The 21467-nt window shown below is 45.8% G+C and overlaps 1 protein-coding gene across 2 annotated transcripts in view; it reads right to left on the bottom strand.

Moving 5' to 3' along the window:
• STXBP3 (syntaxin binding protein 3) overlaps positions 1 to 15551 on the bottom strand; it is a 97348-nt gene extending 81797 nt beyond the window's left edge. The window contains exons 1-2 of one of the 2 annotated variants that reach the window (XM_069737314.1): positions 15384 to 15551; positions 9952 to 10001 (exon numbers count right to left, since the gene is read on the bottom strand). In XM_069737314.1, coding sequence (XP_069593415.1) covers positions 9952 to 10001; positions 15384 to 15423 — 90 coding nt within the window. In that variant the 5' untranslated portion in view covers positions 15424 to 15551. Of the gene's footprint in view, positions 1 to 3125; positions 3244 to 9951; positions 10002 to 15383 lie in introns of those variants that run through there. The other variant, XM_069737316.1, reaches the window with a different exon arrangement.
• Positions 15552 to 21467: the final 5916 nt, after the last annotated feature.

The raw sequence follows: 21467 nt of genomic DNA, 5'->3' as shown, positions 1-21467 counted from the left end.
ACACAGGAGTGAGAAGGCATCAGATGCGAGGATGAACGGGAAAATATCAATTTCAATAACCGCGGGTACATAATAGGCTTTATTGAGTTTCACTCAGAGTATAATACAAAGTCCATGCACCTTCCAAACTAGTGTTAGGCACCATTCACATCTGCTGGGAGAGTACAGCACAGATTCTGGCTGATTTTAGTGTACAGCTCTGTATTCAGAGGTATTTCTACGGATACCATAAAAGAAGATCAAACCCAGCAACACTTTGTGGTTTCCATATTAAATAGAAATCACAAAACAAGTGTGAACATCTCTTTAAAGGGAATCGGTCAGCGACGTTTAGTTAATTAATCTCAAAGCAGCATAATATATGGGCAGAAAGCGCGATTCCAGGGATTTCACTTGCTGTAGTTTCAATACAACTACAGTTTTATCAGCAGCAGATTATCACTGGGTGCAAGGCAGTCCAGCTAATCTGAGTAACCCAGCCCCCACTACTGATTGTACAGGGTACAGAGAAAGCTGCCATTGAAGAGTGTGGGCGGGTTATGAGGATCAGCATCTAAATAGTGCCAAGTAACCCAGAAAGTGACAATGCAGGAATCAGGGTCTCTGTTCCTACATCATGCAGTTCTCAGATTCCCTTAAACTGAAGTGACCATATAGCAGTGAATACATGGAGCTGCAAAACAGTTTGAGAAAATGTATACATACACACATATACACACACACACACACACACACACACACAACCAGCACTCCTAATGCGAACACGTGCAAGCTGCAAACCACATCATATAGATAAAAAAGAACAGCAGCACATGTACATGATCTAGGCCACGTGAAAACAGACAAATATTCAATACTAGATGGTGGCCCGATTCTAACGCATCAGGTATTCTAGAATATGCATGTCCACATAGTATATTGCCCAGTCACGTAGTATAATGCTCCATGCACTTATGGCCCCATAGATGCCCCATATAATGCTCCATGCAGTTATGGCCCCATAGATGCCCCATATAATGCTCCATGCAGTTCATTATTGCCTCATAGGTGTCCCATATAATGCTCCATGCAGTTATGGCCCCATAGATGCCCCATATAATGCTCAATGCAGTTATGGCCCCATAGATGCTCCATATAATGCTCCGTGCAGTTATGGCCCCATAGATGCTCCATATAATGCTCCATGCAGTTATGGCCCCATAGATGCCCCATATAATGCTCCATGCAGTTATGGCCCCATAGATTCTCCATATAATGCTCCATGCAGTTATGGCCCCATAGATGCTCCATATAATGCTCCGTGCAGTTATGGCCCCATAGATGCTCCATATAATGCTCCATGCAGTTATGGCCCCATAGATGCCCCATATAATGCTCCATGCAGTTATGGCCCCATAGATGCTCCATATAATGCTCCGTGCAGTTATGGCCCCATAGATGCTCCATATAATGCTCCATGCAGTTATGGCCCCATAGATGCCGCATATAATGCTCCATGCAGTTATGGCCCCATATAATGCTCCATGCAGTTATGGCCCCATAGATGCCCCATTTAATGCTCCATGCAGTTATGGCCCCATAGACGCTCCATACAGCATTGTGCCACATGTAATGCTGCTGCTGCAATAATAAAAAAAAAAATAAAAAAATAAAAATCACATACTCACCTCTTGTCGCTGCTCCTCAGCATCCCGTCTCTCTGCACTGACTGTTCAGGCAGAGGGCGGCGCGCACACTAATACGTCATCGCGCCCTCTGACCTGCACAGTCACTGCAAGAGGACGGGAAGACGGAGCGGCGCCCAGCGGATGGAACGCGGACAGGTAAATATTAAATACTCACCTGCTCCTGACGCTGTCCCTGCCTGTTCCATGGTACCGCAGCTTCTTCGCGCCTGCGCGAGAAGGACCTGCCATGACGTAACGGTCACATGACCGTGACATCATGGCAGGTCCTTCTCGTGCAAGCGCACAGGGCCTGTGATGACGTCGCGGTCACATGACTGACATCATGGAAGGTCCTTGTCGCATACCATCCTTAGCAACGGAACGTCGCGAAGAGCGGGAAAGGCGCCGGAGGGTGAGTATATGATGATTTTTTTTTTTTTTTAATTATTTTTGACATTAGATCTTTTTACTACTGACGCTACATAGGCCGCATAAATGGTAAAAACTTGGTCACGCAGGGTTAATAGTGGCGGTAACGGAGTCAGTTACCCGCGGCATAACGCGGTCCGTTACCGCCGGCATTAACCCTATGTGAGCGGTGACTGGAGGGGAGTATGCGGGCGCTGGGCAGTGACTGCGGGGAGGAAGGAGCGGCCATTTTCTTCCGGACTGTGCCCGTCGCTGATTTGCCGCGGCAAAACAGTCACGACCAATCAGCGACTTGGATTCCATGACAGACCGAGGCCGCGACCAATGAATATCCGTGACAAAAAGACAGACAGAAAGACGGAAGTGACCCTTAGACAATTATATAGTAGATGAATTATACTTCTCAAAAATATTTTTTTCACAAATTTTTTCAAAAAATTGTTTTCATAAAACTTACAGTAATAGATGAAATGAAGATTCTTAGCTCATAAATTGGCCAATTCATGTGTGTCCATCAACCACTTCCTTATCAACTCTACCTGCCTACAAATTGTAGGTTTAGCCCAGAGTGACATGTTTGTCCATAGTTGTAGGCTGGTGGCCTAAAAGTGGCATGTATGGTAGAGTAGGACCCATCAGAAGGAGATCACCTTGCCATGGTTGATGGGCACACATGAATTGGCCAATTTATGCCTGAAGAATCTTCATTTCATCTATTACTGTAAGTTTTATGAAAAAAAATGTTTTGAAAATATTTGTGAAAAAAATATTTTTGAGAAGTATAATTCATATTGAATATTTGTCTGTGTTTTCACATTGCCTAGATTCATGTACATGGGCTGCTGAGATATATATATATTTTTTCAAATCACCCAAATTCAAAATAAAGCAATTAAAGGGAACCTGTCACCCCAAAAATCGCGGGTGAGGTAAGCTCACCGTCATCAGGGGCTTATCTACAGCATTCTGTAATGCTGTAGATAAGCCCCCGATGTTACCTGAAAGAGGAGAAAGCATTAAGCTACTTACTGGTAGCGGCATTTCTCGGAGGCCCATGACAGCACGACGAGAGAGGGGATCCGCCCATTAGGAACAGGAAACCTACAGATACAAAAGGGCGGTACCTCTCCCTTGCCTCAGTTGTATTTCAGAGTCTTGAGAGGACTACCGCGGTTAGTGGTACACAAAAATATACACTATATACAGATTATATACAAAAATAGCAGACATCTATTGGGACTGGTATCATATTGTGAAATATATACATTTATATGGAGTGCAACCCCCACGTGAATAGGGAGGGAACTAAGGGTGCTGTCATGGGCCTCCGAGAAATGCCGCTACCAGTAAGTAGCTTAATGCTTTACTCGGACTCCCATGACAGCACGACGAGAGAATTACAGAGATGTAAGCTTCCTTAGGGAGGGACTATGGCCTGTAGCACCCTTAACTCGAATGTGAGATCAGAGGAAGCCCCCAAATCCAACCTATAGTGCTTAAAGAAGGTGGACGGGGATGACCATGTGGCCGCCTTACATATCTGGTCGATTGATACTCCAGACTTTTCCGCCCAGGATGTAGCCATGGCCCTGGTGGAATGCGCCCTCAGATTCTGCGGAGCCGGACCCCCACCTGCAGTGTAAGCCAAAGAGATAGCCTCCCTAATCCACTTTGCTAGTGTGTACTTTGATACCCCAAGTCCCTTTCTAGGGTTTTGGAAAGATAAAAACAACGCATTATCTTTCTTCCAAGTGTCAGTAATAGAGATGTATTCTAGCAGGCATCTCCTAACATCTAATGTATGGAGTAGTTCTTCTTTAGGGTTGGAGGGATTGGGAAGGAAGGATGGTAAAACTATCTCCTGTGTCCTGTGAAACCGTGATGACACTTTCGGTAAATAGGCTGGGTCCGGTCTGAGGATTACTCTGTCTGGTAGAAACTCTGTATAAGGGGCAAGCCTGGAGAGCGCTTGTATGTCTCCAACTCTACGAGCAGATGTAATTGCCACAAGAAAGGCTGTCTTAAGAGATAGGGCCTTAATTGAAGCTGAATGTAATGGTTCAAACGGCTCTCTAGTCAATGCTGACAGGACTAGGTTGAGATCCCAAGGCATAGATCTATCTTTATGTATGGGTCTAGATCTAATAGAAGCTTTAATGAACCTTGAGATCCAATAATTATTGGCGATGTTACATGAAAATAGAGCCCCTAGGGCCGAGACCTGTACTCTTAGAGTACTAGTGGATAGATCTAGCTCTAGGCCTTTTTGCAGAAATTCTAAGATTTGTTTAATAGGTAATCCCTCTTCTAAATTAAAATCAGAAGAGGCCAGAAATTTCCGCCAGGTCCTAGCGTAGATTGTTGTGGTTATTTGCTTTCTACTTTTCATAAGGGTCTCAATTAGACTCGGGGAGAACCCTTTGCTTTTTAGTAACGCCCTTTCAAAATCCATGCCGTTAAATGGAGATTCTTTACTTGAGGATGGCTGATCGGCCCCTGGTAGAGCAGATCTGGAATGTCCGGAAGTACCCAGGGGTCCTCCACTGACATGATCCTGAGCCAAGTGAACCAGGCCCTTCTGGGCCAGAATGGGGCAATCAATATAACTCTGGCTCGATCTTCTCTTATCTTCCTGACTACTAAGGGTATCAGGCCTAGTGGAGGAAATGCATATGCCAGTTGAAAATCCCATCTGATCAGAAAAGCGTCTACCGACAGAGGATTTTCTCTGGGATTTAGGGAACAAAATTTTGTTGTCTTCCGGTTGTCCCTGGTAGCAAATAAGTCTACTTCTGGATGTCCCCATTTGTGGACGATCTGATCGAACACGTAATTGTTTAGGGACCATTCCCCTTGTCTCAAGGTGTTGCGGCTTAGAAAGTCCGCTTTGATGTTTTCTTTTCCTCTTATGTGTAGAGCAGTTAGGGATAAGAAGTGATTTTCTGCTATCTGGAACAGACGATCCGCCACTCTCATCAGTGACTCGGAATGAGTTCCACCCTGATGATTTATGTATGCGACCGCCACCTGGTTGTCCGATAGGATCTTGACATGATGACCCTGTAGATATATGAGGAATTTTTTCACTGAAAGCTCTACTGCCATTAACTCTTTCTGGTTGGAGGAGGCTGATGTTAGGGGAGGGGACCATAGACCCTGAACCATCATGTCATCCATGTGTGCTCCCCAACCCGTAGGGCTAGCGTCTGTAGTTACCACACGTGTTACTTGTGACACCCAGGGAACTCCCGCCGATAAGTTTTTACTGTCTAGCCACCACCTAAGAGAAGTGAGTGCTTTTGGACCTAAGGTAATCTGATCCTGCAGGGACCCCTGTAAGATTCTATCATTAACCAGCACCTCGGATTGTAATGGTCTGGTGTGGAACTGGGCCCAACGGACAGCGGGAATGCAAGAGGTTAAAGAACCCAATAGTGACATAGCCTGTCTAAGGGTCATGGATGTCTTATCAATTGCCCTAGACACCTGTTGGATATGTAACAACTTGTCGGGTGGAAGACAACACTGTTGGGATTCTGAGTTTAACAATAGTCCCAAAAATCTTTGTATTTTCTGGGGCTGTAAACGAGATTTTTCGTAATTTACGATCCACCCCAGATGCTCAAGTTCGGATGTGGCTGTCTCTAGCTGAGAACGGCAATGGTCTTCAGAGCTCCCTACTATAAGAAAGTCATCCAAGTAGGGAATAATTAGGATGTCAGACTCTCGTAAGTGTGCCATGACTTCGGCCACTAACTTTGTAAACACCCTAGGAGCTGCTGATAAGCCGAAGGGAAGAGCTCTGAACTGGAAATGGCGAATCTGGCCCCCCATTGACACAGCTACCCTCAGGAATCTCTGGAAGTGTTCATGTATTGGAACATGATAGTATGCATCTTTTAGATCTACCACTACCATGAAACAGTGATTAAACAACATTTTTATTGCTGAATTGATTGTTTCCATTTTAAATGATTCATTGACCAGGAACTCATTAAGACATCTGAGATTAATGATCGTTCTAAAAGATCCGTCTGGTTTCTTAATCAGAAAAAGAGGAGAATAAAATCCCCTTCCTCTTTCTGATTCCGGAATTTCAATCAGCACGTTCTTGGAACATAAGTTGATAACCTCTGCTTCCAGGGCTGCTTGCTCAAGGGGGGAGGAACGTAAAGGGGTTAATTTAAATTTTTCACGAGGCCAGTGATTGAAGTCCAGTTTTAGACCTTCAGTAATGATGCCTCTGACCCATTTACTGTTTGTAATGTCAAGCCAAGCTGAAGAGAATGCTGACAGTCTACCCCCCACAGGGATCGCTAGTCATTGGTCCGGTTTTTTCTGATCCTTTGAGGAACAGCGAAACATATAGCCCGTACCTCTACCGCGTCTGTCTTCCCATCTGAAACTTTCTCTAGTGGGAGAGGACCCGCGTTTTTTCCCGCGACCAAATCTCCTTCGATTGAAGGGCCGGCGGTAAGATGAATATAGACTGGGGAATTTCTTTTTGTCATCCCCTGCTTTTTCCAACAACTCGTCCAGAGTTGGACCGAAGAGATATTGTCCTTCGCACGGAATGGCGCAGAGCTTGGTTCTAGACTGAATGTCACCTGACCAGCATTTCAGCCACAAGGCCCTGCGAGCCGCGTTGGATAGTCCTGCCGCTCTGGCCGCCATTCTGACAGAGTCCACCGATGCGTCCGATAGGAAGGCTGCAGCATTCTGGATGGTCGGTAGAGCCTTCAGAATAGTATCCCTGGATGCACCGTCCTTAAGCTGAGACTCTAACTGATCTAGCCAGACCATTAAAGATCTGGCCGTACATGTTGCCGCTACGGCTGGTCTGAGAGATCCAGCCGCCATCTCCCAGGTACCTTTAAGGAATATATCTGCCTTTCTGTCCAGAGGATCCTTGAGGTTTCCCATATCCTCAAAGGGTAATGAGGCCTTTTTTGACGCCTTTGCAACAGCCGCGTCCAGTTTAGGAGCTTTATCCCATGTATCCACAACCGGATCGTCAAAGGGATACCTGCGTTTTAACGCTGGTGGTAAGGCCCCCTTTTTTTCTGGTTTCTTCCATTCTCTAAGGATTAAGTCCTGAATCTTTTCGTTTACCGGGAAAGATCTATGTTTTTTACGATCAAGTCCGCTAAACATCATCTCCTGTTTCGAGGGCTGTGATTTAGGTTCCTCTATACCCATGGTGCCTCTGACTGATTTGACGACTTTGTCGATTCTATCCAAGGGTAGACAGAATCGTCCTGACTCCTCATCTGATGAAGAGGAGAGAGGACTGGAGAGATAGGAATTCTCCTCTCTTTCTTCCTCTGAAGAATTAGAGTCCAAGAGAGTCCTATGCTTTGAGCCTTCCGCTTGGGATAGGGACCGTAGTGATTCCCTTACTTCCAGCCGGATCATTTCCCTCAGATTTGCCGGAGTTACGGACTCTTCTGCTACCTAGGGGAGGACAATATAGGAGATAACTAATATCTGACCTAAAGTCACTACCACCAACCCGCTCCTGTAGACCTCACCATCTGCTGTATACAGGGGGCACATAATTTTTTTGAACAAGAGTCAGGTAGAGGGACTCCACAGAGGGCACATTCCTTATGTTTAGACTTCCCCGTACTCTTCTTCCCCTGGAATGATAAAGTATAAAGGGGCCCGCGTCACAGAGTGAACTTTCACGTAGATCACTTACCCGTGCGCCAAAGTACAATACCGGAATCCGAGGGGTCTCTTTAGTCGAAGCTCTGGATCCTTGTTCGGAAGAGCTCTTACGACTGGGCTGGTCGCCTCTATCCTTCTGTTTGGGCTTCTGACGTACCTCGTCTGGCAGCTGCTGCTGCTCACCACCACTCTCCATGACGAAATGCGACCAAAAGCAGGGATCTGACATCTCCACCTGCATAAATACCCCTTGGATCCGGTCAGCAGATGGGCCAGCGCTGTCCCTATTGGCCCAGGATACAGCAGAGGGCAGGAGATCTTGCGGTCAAAAACCGGCACACAGACGCGATGGGCGCCGCCATATTGGAACGACTGCGCATGCGCAGACGTCCGGCGACCCGGAAGCGGCCGCTAACTCCGCCCCCCCCCCACGTCACTGCACCCGGAAATGCTCCAGCACGCGCTGAGAGCTGTGCAGGACGCCGGGGAATGGAGCGCAGCGCTCCGGGAGCTCACCCACACGCCTGAGCCCGGCACCCGCAGCCCCACCATACCGCTGCACCACCAATGGGAATACTTACCTGCGCTGACGCTGATGGAGGCAGGAAATCCTCCGGACTCCGCTCCCTGCTGCGAACGCCACTGCCGTGAAGTCCAGCAAGGACCACCGTGGCGTCTCCAGGGATCTCCGCACCGGCCGAGGTAGGAGACCCCCCCGCTACCGTAATCGGCCGGCCGGCCTGGGCCTTCTGTCTGTAGGCACCCGTCCCCTCAGGAACAGGAAACCAACTGAGGCAAGGGAGAGGTACCGCCCTTTTGTATCTGTAGGTTTCCTGTTCCTAATGGGCGGATCCCCTCTCTCGTCGTGCTGTCATGGGAGTCCGAGTAAAAAGACGTTAGATTATACTCACCCAGGGGCGGCCCCTCTGCTGGTCCGGTCGGATGGGTGTCTCTGGTCCGCTGCGGCGCCTCCCATCTTCATTCCAAGACGTCCTCTTCTGATCTTCAGCCACGGCTCTGGCGCAGGCGCACTTTGTCTGCCCTGTTGAGGGCAGAACAAAGTACTGCAGTGCGCAGGCGTCGGGCCTCTCTGACCTTTCCGGCGCCTGCGCACTGCAGTACTTTGCTCTGCCCTCAACAGGGCAGACAAAGTGCGCCTGCGCCGGAGCCGTGGCTGAAGATCAGAAGAGGACGTCTTGGAATGAAGATAGGAGCCGCCGGAGCGGACCAGAGACACCCATCCGACCGGACCAGCAGCGGGACCTCCCCTGGGTGAGTATAATCTAACGTCTTTTTCTCCTCTTTCAGGTAACATCGGGGCTTATCTACAGCATTACAGAATGCTGTAGATAAGCCCCTGATGCCGGTGGGCTTACCTCGCCTGCGATTTTCGGGGTGACAGGTTCCCTTTAAAAAAATAAATAAATCAAACAAACATTTGGTTTTGCCGAGTTCTGAATCGTCCAATCAATATTAAAATAAAAAAAAAAAAACCACCAATTGCAACGAGAAAAAAAAAAAAAATTAAAACTTTGGTCGCCGCTACATTGCTATAAAATGCACTAACGGGCGATCAAGACGTCAAATCGGCGAGCAAAAAATACCCACCCAGTCCCAAATTATGAAAAATGCCAACTTATTTTTTTTTTTTTCACCACTTAAATAAAAAAGAACCTACACATGTTTGGTGTCTATGAACTTGTAATGACCTGGAGAATCATAATGGCAGGTCAGTTTTAGCATTTAGTGAGGGGAAAAAAAAAAAAAAAACGACCCGGAATTGCAATTTTTTTTTGCAATTTCACCACACTTGGAATTTTTTTTCCCGTTTTCTGCAAGACATGGTAAAACCAATGGTGTCGTTCAAAAGTACAACTCATCCCGCAAAAATATAAGCCCCCACATGACCATATTGACGGAAAAATAAAAAAAAAGTTATGGCTCTGGGAAGGAGGGGAGCGAAAACACAAAAACGAAAAAGGGCCGCGGCGTGAAGGGTTTAAACCTTGTTCCTGGGATTTCAGAAAGGACAACTTTGTGACTTGCTAGTCTTAGGTTTGGCCCCATTATCAGCCAGATACAGGCCAAAAATACACACCAAAACTACATTTTATTTTCATGCAATTTTTAGGTCTCTGCTAACAAGTTTGGGAAAAAATAAAAACAAACCAGCACAGGAACTTACTTTCCATTCCCCCTCCTTCCTACAGTCGTCCAGGACTTCTGTTTTAATCTCTAAAATACAGAAATACAAATATATTAAACTTGAGTTTGATTGTTATCCAGAAAAAAAAAAACACAACTGGACTCAAACATTCATGACTTAATCGAAAGTAAAGCCATAGCCATGTAGTACATTACTGTTTGGATGAGATTTTCATCAGTCTTTCAATTTTTTTCACATTAGTAAATTGTATAAAACACCACAACTCTGCTGCGCTTCTCCCATCCATTACAATGGGCATCACAGACTGCACACAGATGACAGCCATGTGCTGCTCCACTTTTACAGACCCATAGACTTATTAGGATATGTCCACATGTCGTGTTTTTGCTGCATTTTTTTCCCCCAAAAAGAGCATGAATTATACTTCATTAGATTTTTGCACCTATTGTTTCCTATGGCTGAAATAACACTGCAAATCCAATGAAGAAACGCTGAAAGGGGAGACACGCTGATAGCAAAGATGCAGCAGATTTCTACATCAGTCAGGAAAATAAAACCAATCTGTGTGCACGAGATTTCTAAAATCTCAGGACGTTGCTGGTACTGTGAAATGCAGCCTAAAATTTCCACAAAAATATGCTACAAAAACCACGTATGAACATAGCCTTAGGGTAATTTTATTCCAGAAGTGATCAAAAATGGACAAGTCACCGATTTTTTTTTTTTTTTGCAGACAATGTAAAATAACCACAGCAACGTGACCACCACTACAGACTTTTAGGCTATGTGCACACATTGCAGATTTTGCTGCAGATCCGCAGCAGTTTCCCATGAGTTTACAGTACAATGTAAACCTATGGGAAACCAAAAACGCTGTGCCCATGTTGCGGGGGAAAAAAAAAAAACGGAAACGCAGCGTTTTATTTTCCGCAGCATGTCAATTCTTTGTGCGGAATCCGCAGCATTTTTACATCTGCTCCAATAGAAAACTGCAGCTGTAAATCCACAGCGGAATCCGCAGTAGAAAACGCAATAAATCCGCAGGAAAAACCGCAGCGGAGCTTCCTATGTATGCACATACCCTAATGGGTGCGTGCTCTATCCAAAAAAAAAAAAAATAAAAATAAACACAGAACACGTACGACATTCATGGAATGTAATAATAGACACATAAAATGCTAAAGGATCAAAAACAATATGGCGGATTCATTACGACGGTGTTATGCATGGCAGTGTTAACAAACGGGGGCCTCTGCAGTAACATACAGCAACACTTTAATGAATTAGGCACGTCTTACAAATGCTGTGCTCCTGTTGGGGACTGGAGGACATTTTTGGGGTAAGTTATGCTGCATAAGTCATGAATTTCCCGGGCAGGCTTTCCACCCCCACTGTCCTAGCTTGGAGAGAGGAGCATGAAAACGCTAAAGTCATAATATTTCTTTTACCCACAACTTGAGATTACACAAAAACATTGACGGACTTAATTAAGGTGTTATACCAGAATTCTGATGTAAATCCCTTAGGCTATGTGCACATGTTGAGGATTCTCTGCGGATCCGCAGCGTTTTTTGCAGTGCAGAAATGGTGCAGATTCGCAATTGATTTACAGTACAATGTAAATCAATGAGAAAAAAAAAAAAAGCTGTGCACACTTTGCGGAAAATCCGCTGCAGAAACGCTGCAGTTTAAAAGAAGTAGCATGTCACTTCTTTTTTGAGAATCTGCAGCGTTTTTGTACCCATTCCATTACAGAAATCCACAGGGGTAAAAACAGCAGCAAAAAACACGCTGTGGATCCACACAAAGAAATGCGACAAATCCACAGCGGCGTTTTCTGCCAGGAGAGGCAGAATCCGCACCAGAAATTCCTAAGGCTAATCCGCAACGTGTGCACATAGCCTAAATGAATCGGCCCCCAGGTTTTTAGTGGACACAAAAAGGACATGCCGGTGTGAAGGCGGTCTTAGGCCGGCGTCACACACAGCGTAAAACAATACGGTCGGTATATTACGTCCGTAATACGCTGAAAAGTCCCCAAAATAGTGGTTCGTAGCTCCTCTAGGCAGGGTGTGTCAGCGTATTTTGCACATGGCATCCTCCGTATGTAATCCGTATGGCATCCGTACTGCGAGATTTTCTTGCAGGCTCGCAATACCAACATACCGCTATAGAAGGGATCCATGTGTCACAAAAAAATAAATAATAAAAAAAAAATAATATAATATAATATAATATATTATATATATATATATATATATATATATATATATATATATATATATATATATATATATATATATATATATATATATATATATATATATATATATATATATATATAGCGCCCTCTGCTGGTTGTCCTCGTATGAACTCGGCTTCAGGAAAATGGCCACCGCGATGTCCATCTGCGCACGCGCGGCATCCCGCGGCCATTTTCCTGAAGCCCCGGGAAGCAGGAGACTCCATCTGCGCACGCGCGGCCTCAGGAACATGGCCGCGCCCACCGAGAAGCCGCTGAATAGCGGCGAGTGCGCTCTTTTTCTACAGCTGCGCAGTGCATTCGGCACTTGCGCATGCGAGAAGCACTACGCCACCAACAGGAACATAAGCAAGATGTGGGGGAGAATGACCACGCCCATCTGACCTGACCAGCCTGATTGACAGGCGAAAAAGGACACTTTTGTAAGGTATTTCGGCAGCATAGGTAGGGAATCGGGGGACAAAAAATACCCTATTGTAAAGCACAGCTCAGGCCCTATTTAACAGTATTTTTATCTCCTACTGAAAAAACGGGGTGACAGGTTCCCTTTAAAAACATCAGTTACTTATTAATATCTTTAAAAAAGGGACGTTTGCCCACTTTGATGCCAGATGTGGTGCCCAGAACCCATTTGGGCCAGGCTGGAGGGACCTGGGTTTGATGCAGGGCATCACTTTCTGTGAATTATAAGTGTCGTATCAGTGGCCCAAAGGCATTTAACCCCATAAAAACATCAGTTACTTATTCAAATCTGTGAAAATGGGCTGTTTGCCCACTTTGATGCCAGTTCTGATGCCGAGAACCCATTTGGGCCAGGCTGGAGGGAGCTGGGTTTGATGCAGGACATCACTATCTGTGTGTTTTAAGTGTCATATCAGTGGCCCAAAGGCATTTAACCCCTTAAAAACATCAGCTACTTATTCAAATGGCCAAAATTGACTGTCTGCCCACTTTGATGCCAGTTCTGATGCCCAGAACCCATTTGGGCCAGGCTGGAAAAAACTGGTTTTGATGTGGGGCTCCCTGTTCTATATGACTGCAGTGTTAGATCAGTAGCCCAAAGGCATTTAACCCTTTCTTCAGCGCTCTTTGGTGCCCACTTTGATGCCCATTTTTGTGCCAGTTTTATTGTTTTTGTAGCCGTTTTTAAGTGTATTCACATCAGGGCAACTCGCTGCATTGTGTTTTATTATTGTGATGATCATTTTTTGTTGCTAAACCTATAAAAAACAGAAAAGAAAAAATTGCTGAATAAGAAACTGACGAATAAGAAACCAACTTCAGCTCCGAATAAGAAACTGAACGAATAAGGCTGGTTTCACATTGGCGTTTTTTGGGGTGCATTTTTGCGGTAAAAAACGCAAAAAAAGCATGGTGAAAAAACGCATGTAAACGCGTGTAAACGCTGTGTTTTTTTGACGCATGCGTTTTTGCATGTGGTGAAAAAAACGCGGCGTTTTGACGCGTTTACATGCGTTTTTACATGCGTTTTCGTTTTTTAAACGCATGCTGAGAAATGTGTGACAGCTGCCAATCATCAAAATAAAGTAAAAAACCCACTATAAACAGAAATAGTTAGGGTTAGGGTTAGGGATCATAACCCTAACCCTAAAGGGATCCTACCCCTAACCCTACCCCTAAGGGATCCTAACCCTACCCCTAAGGGATCCTAACCCTAACCCTACCCCTAACCATAAAGGGATTAGGGTTAGGGTTAGGATCCCTTAGGGGTAGGATCCCTTAGGGTTAGGGGTAGGGTTAGGTTCCCTTTATCACTTTTATGTTGGGGGGTGGCATATCAGTGTGTTTTCTGGTTTTTTAATAAAAAAACACATGCGTTTTTTACAGCAAAAAACGCATGCACCAAAAAACGCATGCGTCCCCATTGACTCCAATGTATTTTTTGACCCCCCAAAAAACGCATGCGTTTTCAATGTTAAATATAGGGGAAAAAAACGCATGCGTTTTTTTGAAAAAAAACGCTGCAGACAAAAACGCAAGTGTGAAACCACCCTTAGAAACCAACTTCAGCCTCGTCTGTAGGTTACTGTGCGCAATCCTGCTGATAGGCTCCCTTTAATGAAACCAGACTGCAGCTTTTTTTACACTAAAGGTATTAATTAAATCAGTATGACCACGCCATTCTGCCCATACCATTAGTTTAACATATTCCTGCTATGTATACTGTTCTGCCCCTGTACATGTCATATAGGACTCTACAGGATATGCCCATCCTACTCACTGTATACTGCACGCTGCCCCTCTTCGTGTCATACAGTGCTGTACATCACTGAGCCCGCAGAAGACACTATATACCACGCTGCCCCTGTACGGAGCCCATAGCACACACTGTACACCGCAATGCCCCATGCAAGACTGTGCCCATAGCACACACTGTACAGCAAGCTGCCCCCATAGCACGCACTGTACACCATGCTGCCCCCATACATGACTGTGCCCATAGCACAAACTGTACAGCAAGCTGCCCCCATAGCATGCACTGTACACCATGCTGCCCCCATACATGACTGTGCCCATAGCACAAACTGTACAGCAAGCTGCCCCCATAGCATGCACTGTACACCGCGCTGCCCCCATACACGACTGTGCCCACAGCACACACACTGTACACCGCGCTGCCCCCATACACACACTGTACACCGCTCTGCCCCCATACACGACTGTGCCCACAGCACACACACACTGTACACCGCGCTGCCCCCATACATGACTGTGCCCACAGCACACACTGTACACCGCGCTGCCCCCATACACGACTGTACACACTGTACACCGCGCTGCCCCATACATGACTGTGCCCACAGCACACACTGTACACCACGCTGCCCCCACAGCACACACTGTACACCGCGCTGCCCCCACAGCACACACTGTACACCGCGCTGCCCCCACAGCACACACTGTACACCGCGCTGCCCCCACAGCACACACTGTACACCGCGCTGCCCCCACACATGACTGTGCCCATAGCACTGAGGGCTGGCTGCACACATGCCCATCACGGTGGAGGTGCAGGCACAGCACTCACACACAGAACTATGCAGAACTACACAGGGAGCCGGGTCCTTCCTGACGTCACCGTTTCCTCACACTAGCGGTATATGCGGGGATGCGTCAGTGACGCCTTCTGGTGTCTCCGTGCTCAGGACACGGCCCATATACTCACTTTGCCACACTGTGGATTTCAGCCCCATATCGGACGCCATATTCCTGCCAGAACAGCCGCCACCGGCACCGAACTCCTATCTGGAGTCACTCCTGGGCCTGCGGGAAGGAACTGAAGTGACGGGCAGAAGATACGTCACTCACAACCCGGCTCTTCACTACTGTCTGTAAATAAGGGCTCCAACAAAATGGCTGCCACGAGTTTCCGCCCACGCGTCAGTCTAGTGCCGAGGGGGTGTCCTGTACCGTGGGGTCACACAGGTGTTTTCCTTCCCCCTTCACGTCTCGCTTCTCACCACACATCGAGGATGTGCAGAGAACAAAGCGCAGATTCTTGACGTTTATATCCGTCCTTAGACAGCCGTCTGTGTTTGATGAGCTGTAGAATTGAGTGACATCGTTCCTTTCACCTTACAATGTTCTGGAAAATGGGAACATTAGTGCACGTGAGGGGAGTTGGTGAAACAAATCCCAAGTTCTCACATTGAGATTTTTCTTTTCCTTTTTTTTTTTTTGCATTTATGGTTTTTACTGTTTAAGGTCACGGTCGCATGTTCAGTATTTGGTCATTATTTTACCTCAGTATTTGTAAGGCTATACAAGGAGAGGGTGATAATACAGCAGTGGTGCATATGTTTCTATTATACGTTTTGTCTGATTGTTCCTCTCCTGGTTTTGGCTCACAAATACTGAGGTAAAATACTAACCAAATACTGAACATGTGAACATAGCCTTATCATATCTGCAGCCAGTTAGAGACATAATGCTGGAATCAGGGTCTCTGCCGCTACCTCAGGCTGCTCTCAATGAGATAGTGAAAACCTGGTGACAGATTCCCTTTAATTCTTTTAACCACTTAATTACCGGCGGTATTTTCGTTTTTGTTTTTTGCTCCCCTTCTTCCCAGAGCCATAACTTTTTAATTTTTCCATTAATATGGCCATGTGATGACTTGTTTTGTGGAGAATGACTTGTACTGTAAGTTTTTTTTCTTGGCATGCGCAGTTGCACTGCCCTTCGTACTTACAGCGCAGGCGCTGGGATGATAATGCAGCAAGAGGAGGCAGCGCCCGACGCGCACAGGCCCGGAGTGACGGCTGTGCTGCATCTGATTAGGGGGGAAAGTCTCGCCCCCGGGACAATTTCAGGGTATGTGGGGGCACATTTTATAAGTGTTTATTTCAGCGTGTGCAGGCGTTTGTAACTTAAAAGCCACCTTGTCAGAATGCAGCATTAGTGCTACACAAGTGGCTCTTTTAGTTACAAATGCCTGGGGGGTGACAGGTTCCTTTTAAGGCAATAAAATAAGAAACACAACTGATTAATAATGTAAAATACTGGAAGTCAAGGGAAAGTAAAGAAGAGGGAAAGTGTGGACAAGGAATGTGAAAAGACAGCAATCAGGTATTGATACATAATATTATTGGTGCCAGGCAGATGCACATAATATCCATGGGTCTCAGATTTTGAAAAATTTGGATTAAATGTAATTCCAAATACTTGTAAACTGCTCGTTGTGTAGAATGCTATCTATTAAAAACCGATAGAAATTCTGGATGTGGGATATGTATTTTTCCCTACCGTGGGCTCTTGTTTGTTTTGCTGCTAAAAAGTGAAAAGTTTATATTGAGACCCGTGAGTGTGGATGATTTGTGGTGTAAAATTGATTGCTTGGGGTCTCTAGACAGGAAAAGAGTAGCATAGTGTGGGCTATGCTGTAAACGTGAGACCAGAAGCGGGATACCTGCAGACCGGCCCCCATGTGCAGCATAGCACCGTAATGCAATTGGCTGGGTAACCAGGGACATAAAGCTGCATCTCACAAAATTATAATATCATCAAAAAGTTGATTTATTTCAGTTCTTCAATACAAAAAGTGAAACTCATATATACAGTCATTACAGAGTGATGTATTTCAAGTGTTTATTTCTGTTGATGTTGATTATGGCTTACAGCCAATGAAAACCCAAAAGTCATTATCTCAGTAAATTAGAATACTTTATAACACCAACTTGAAAAAAATGATTTTAAAATCTGAAATGTTGGCCTACTGAAATGTATGTTCAGTAAATGCACTCAATACTTGGTCGGGCTCCTTTTGTATCAGTTACTGCATCAATGCGGCCTGGCATGGAGGCGATCAGCCTGTGGTACTGCTGAGGGGTTATGGAATCCCAGGTTGCTTTGATAGCAGCCTTCAGCTCATCTGCATTATTGGGTCTGGGATCTCATCTTCCTCTTGACAATATCCCTCAAGCAGCTTGGATTGTGTGTCTCTCCACTAGTGATAAGCGAATAGCATTGTTGCTCGGGTGATCTCTGAGTATTTTGTAGTGCTCGGACATTTAGTTTTCTTCGCCTCAGCTGCATGATTTATGGCTGCTAGCCAGGCTGAATACATGTGAGGAATGCCTGTTTGTTAGGGAATTCCCACATGTATTCAGGCTGTCCAGCAACCGTAAATCATGCAGCTGAGGCGACTGTTACCTATGCCGCTTCTCGGCATCATCGCTCCCCCGTTGCTCGGTCCGGGCGCCGTGCCTCTCGTCGCTCTGTCCCCGGGTCTGCCCCTGCCCGTCCTGCTCCTGCTCCTCGCAGCGCCGGATCCTTCTCTGTCGCAGCGCGCTCCCGGCGTTCCACTTCCGGGTCTGCGCGCTCCTGTGCTCCCTCTGCGCTTCCGGTGCCTGGGTCCTCGGCTGGTGCGCTCTCTTTGCGCAGGCGCCCCAGCTTTCCTCAAGGACGCAGGCGCAGGTTCTCCGTTACCTCTTCCTGAGGTCAATAGGTCAGTCTTCACTTAACCAATCCTGTTCCTGCCTCTACTATAAGAGGCAGGCTCTCCGGTTCTCTGGTGCCAGATTGTTTTAGCTCTTCTGCTATTGCCTTTGGCTCTCCCAGGTTTTCCCTGCTTCTTGCTCTCCGTTTTCGTCTGTGGATTCGCCTTCCCTCTGTTCCTGCCCTCTTTTGGTTTTGCCCCTTTCGTTTGCTGGTCTCTCCGCCTTTGTCGTTTAACCCTTCTTTGTTCTTTTGTTTTTGTTCCTCAGCGTCCTCTTCATCTCAGCTTTCAGTGTTCCGGTTTTTCCAGCCTTCTCCTTCCCTTCTTCCTGGAGCCGTCCCTTCTGGTATCTTCACCGTGGGTAAGTGACCTCTGGGCCTGCCCCTAGCGGTCCCTGTATAGGGGTCGTTTTCCACCTTAGGTCGCTCGCCCAGGGGTAGGTCTCCCCATGGTCCAGAGGGTCCACTCTAGTTTCTTCTCGGATCGCTATAGCGACGAAAACTAAATGTTCGAGCACTACAAAATACTAAGAGATCACCCGAGCAATAATGCTATTCGCTTATCACTACTCTCCATTCTTCCTCCAGACTCTGGAACCTTAATTTCCAAGGTCTAGTGTGAAGGATGGTTTGGGGAGCCATGTCATCTGCTGGTGTAGGTCCACTGGGTTTTATCAAGGCCAAAGTCAGCGCAGCCGTCTACCAGGAAATTTTAGAGCACTTCATGCTTCCATCTGCCGACAAGCTTTTTGGAGATGGAAATTTCATTCTCCAGCAGGACTTGGCACCTGTACACACTGCCAAAAGTACCAATACCTGGTTTAACAACAATAGTATCACTGTGCTTGATTGGCCAGCAAACTCTCCTGACCTTAACCCCATAGAGAATCTATGGTATATTGTCAAGAGGAAGATGAGAGACACCAGACCCAACAATGCAGACGAGCTGAAGGCTGCTATCATAGCAACCTGGGCTTCCATAACCCCTCAGCAGTGCCACAGGCTGATCGCCTCCATGCCATGCCGATTTGATGCAGTAACTAATGCAAAAGGAGCCCCGACCAAGTATTGAGTGCATTTACTGAACATACATTTCAGTAGACCAACATTTCGGATGTTAGAATCATTTTTCAAGCTGGTGTTATAAAGTATTCTAATTTACTGAGATAATGACTTTTGGGTTTTCATTGGCTGTAAGCCATAATCATCAACATTAACAGAAATAAACACTTGAAATACATCACTGTGTAATGACTCTATATAATATGAGTTTCACATTTTGTATTGAAGAACTGAAATAAATTAACTTTTTAATGATATTCTAATTTTGTGAGATGCACCTGTATGTGCATTCCCGTGTAGGGATTATAGGAACTCTGTATGCAAATTCCATTTACATCGCAATCATGGAGCAGGAAGAAATAGTGATTCATAGTCTGTATCCAGTGTACCAACCAAATCTACCTCCTGTCTGCATACATAGCTGTGTGGGGTATGATGAGAAACTGTTCAGCAGTGAATAGTCAATGGAAATTAGGCCTTTAAATGGGAGATGATTGGCAAATATATTTAAACGACGCAAAGGCATACACCTAGTCACAGCCAGGCACGTAGTCCGACAGACAGCGTTATATTTATACTAGCTATTGAACCCGTTCTACGCCCGGGTGGTGAGCATTTATATTGGTATATGGTCCCCATCCTGTCATGTGCTGCGCCCCCGTTTTAATTAGTGATAGCAACAGACACTGTGGCGGTATTGAGTCGAAAGTGGCTGCCTTGCTGCACAGACGTGTGTTATACAGTGGGGCAAAAAAGTATTTAGTCAGTCAGCAATAGTGCAAGTTCCACCACTTAAAAAGATGAGAGGCGTCTGTAATTTACATCATAGGTAGACCTCAACTATGGGAGACAAACTGAGAAAAAAAAATCCAGAAAATCACATTGTCTGTTTTTTTAACATTTTATTTGCATATTATGGTGGAAAATAAGTATTTGGTCAGAAACAAAATTTCATCTCAATACTTTGTAATATATCCTTTGTTGGCAATGACAGAGGTCAAACGTTTTCTGTAAGTCTTCACAAGGTTGCCACACACTGTTGTTGGTATGTTGGCCCATTCCACCATGCAGATCTCCTCTAGAGCAGTGATGTTTTTGGCTTTTCGCTTGGCAACATGGACTTTCAACTCCCTCCAAAGGTTTTCTATAGGGTTGAGATCTGGAGACTGGCTAGGCCACTCCAGGACCTTGAAATGCTTCTTACGAAGCCACTCCTTCGTTGCCCTGGCGGTGTGCTTTGGATCATTGTCATGTTGAAAGACCCAGCCACGTTTAATCTTCAATGCCCTTGCTGATGGAAGGAGGTTTGCACTCAAAATCTCACGATACATGGCCCCATTCATTCTTTCATGTACCCGGATCAGTCGTCCAGGCCCCTTTGCAGAGAAACAGCCCCAAAGCATGATGTTTCCACCACCATGCTTTACAGTAGGTATGGTGTTTGATGGATGCAACTCAGTATTCTTTTTCCTCCAAACACGACAAGTTGTGTTTCTACCAAACATTTCCAGTTTGGTTTCATCAGACCATAGGACATTCTCCCAAAACTCCTCTGGATCATCCAAATGCTCTCTAGCAAACTTCAGACGGGCCCGGACATGTACTGGCTTAAGCAGTGGGACACGTCTGGCACTGCAGGATCTGAGTCCATGGTGGCATAGTGTGTTACTTATGGTAGGCCTTGTTACATTGGTCCCAGCTCTCTGCAGTTCATTCACTAGGTCCCCCCGCGTGGTTTTGGGATTTTTGCTCACCGTTCTTGTGATCATTCTGACCCCACGGGGTGGGATTTTGCGTGGAGCCCCAGATCGAGGGAGATTATCAGTGGTCTTGTATGTCTTCCATTTTCTAATTATTGCTCCCACAGTAGATTTCTTCACTCCAAGCTGGTTGGCTATTGCAGATTCAGTCTTCCCAGCCTGGTGCAGGGCTACAATTTTGTTTCTGGTGTCCTTTGACAGCTCTTTGGTCTTCACCATAGTGGAGTTTGGAGTCAGACTGTTTGAGGGTGTGCACAGGTGTCTTTTTATACTGATAACAAGTTTAAACAGGTGCCATTACTACAGGTAATGAGTGGAGGAAAGAGGATACTCTTAAAGAAGAAGTTACAGGTCTGTGAGAGCCAGAAATCTTGATTGTTTGTTTCTGACCAAATACTTATTTTCCACCATAAAATGCAAAAAAAATGATAAAAAAACAGACAATGTGATTTTCTGTATTTTTTTTCTCAGTTTGTCTCCCATAGTTGAGG

Source organism: Ranitomeya imitator, chromosome 8, assembly GCF_032444005.1.
Source record: "Ranitomeya imitator isolate aRanImi1 chromosome 8, aRanImi1.pri, whole genome shotgun sequence".
Classification (NCBI taxonomy): domain Eukaryota; kingdom Metazoa; phylum Chordata; class Amphibia; order Anura; family Dendrobatidae; genus Ranitomeya; species Ranitomeya imitator.
The sequence above is the reverse complement of the archived record's forward strand: the minus strand, read 5'-3'. Positions and strand labels throughout refer to the sequence as shown.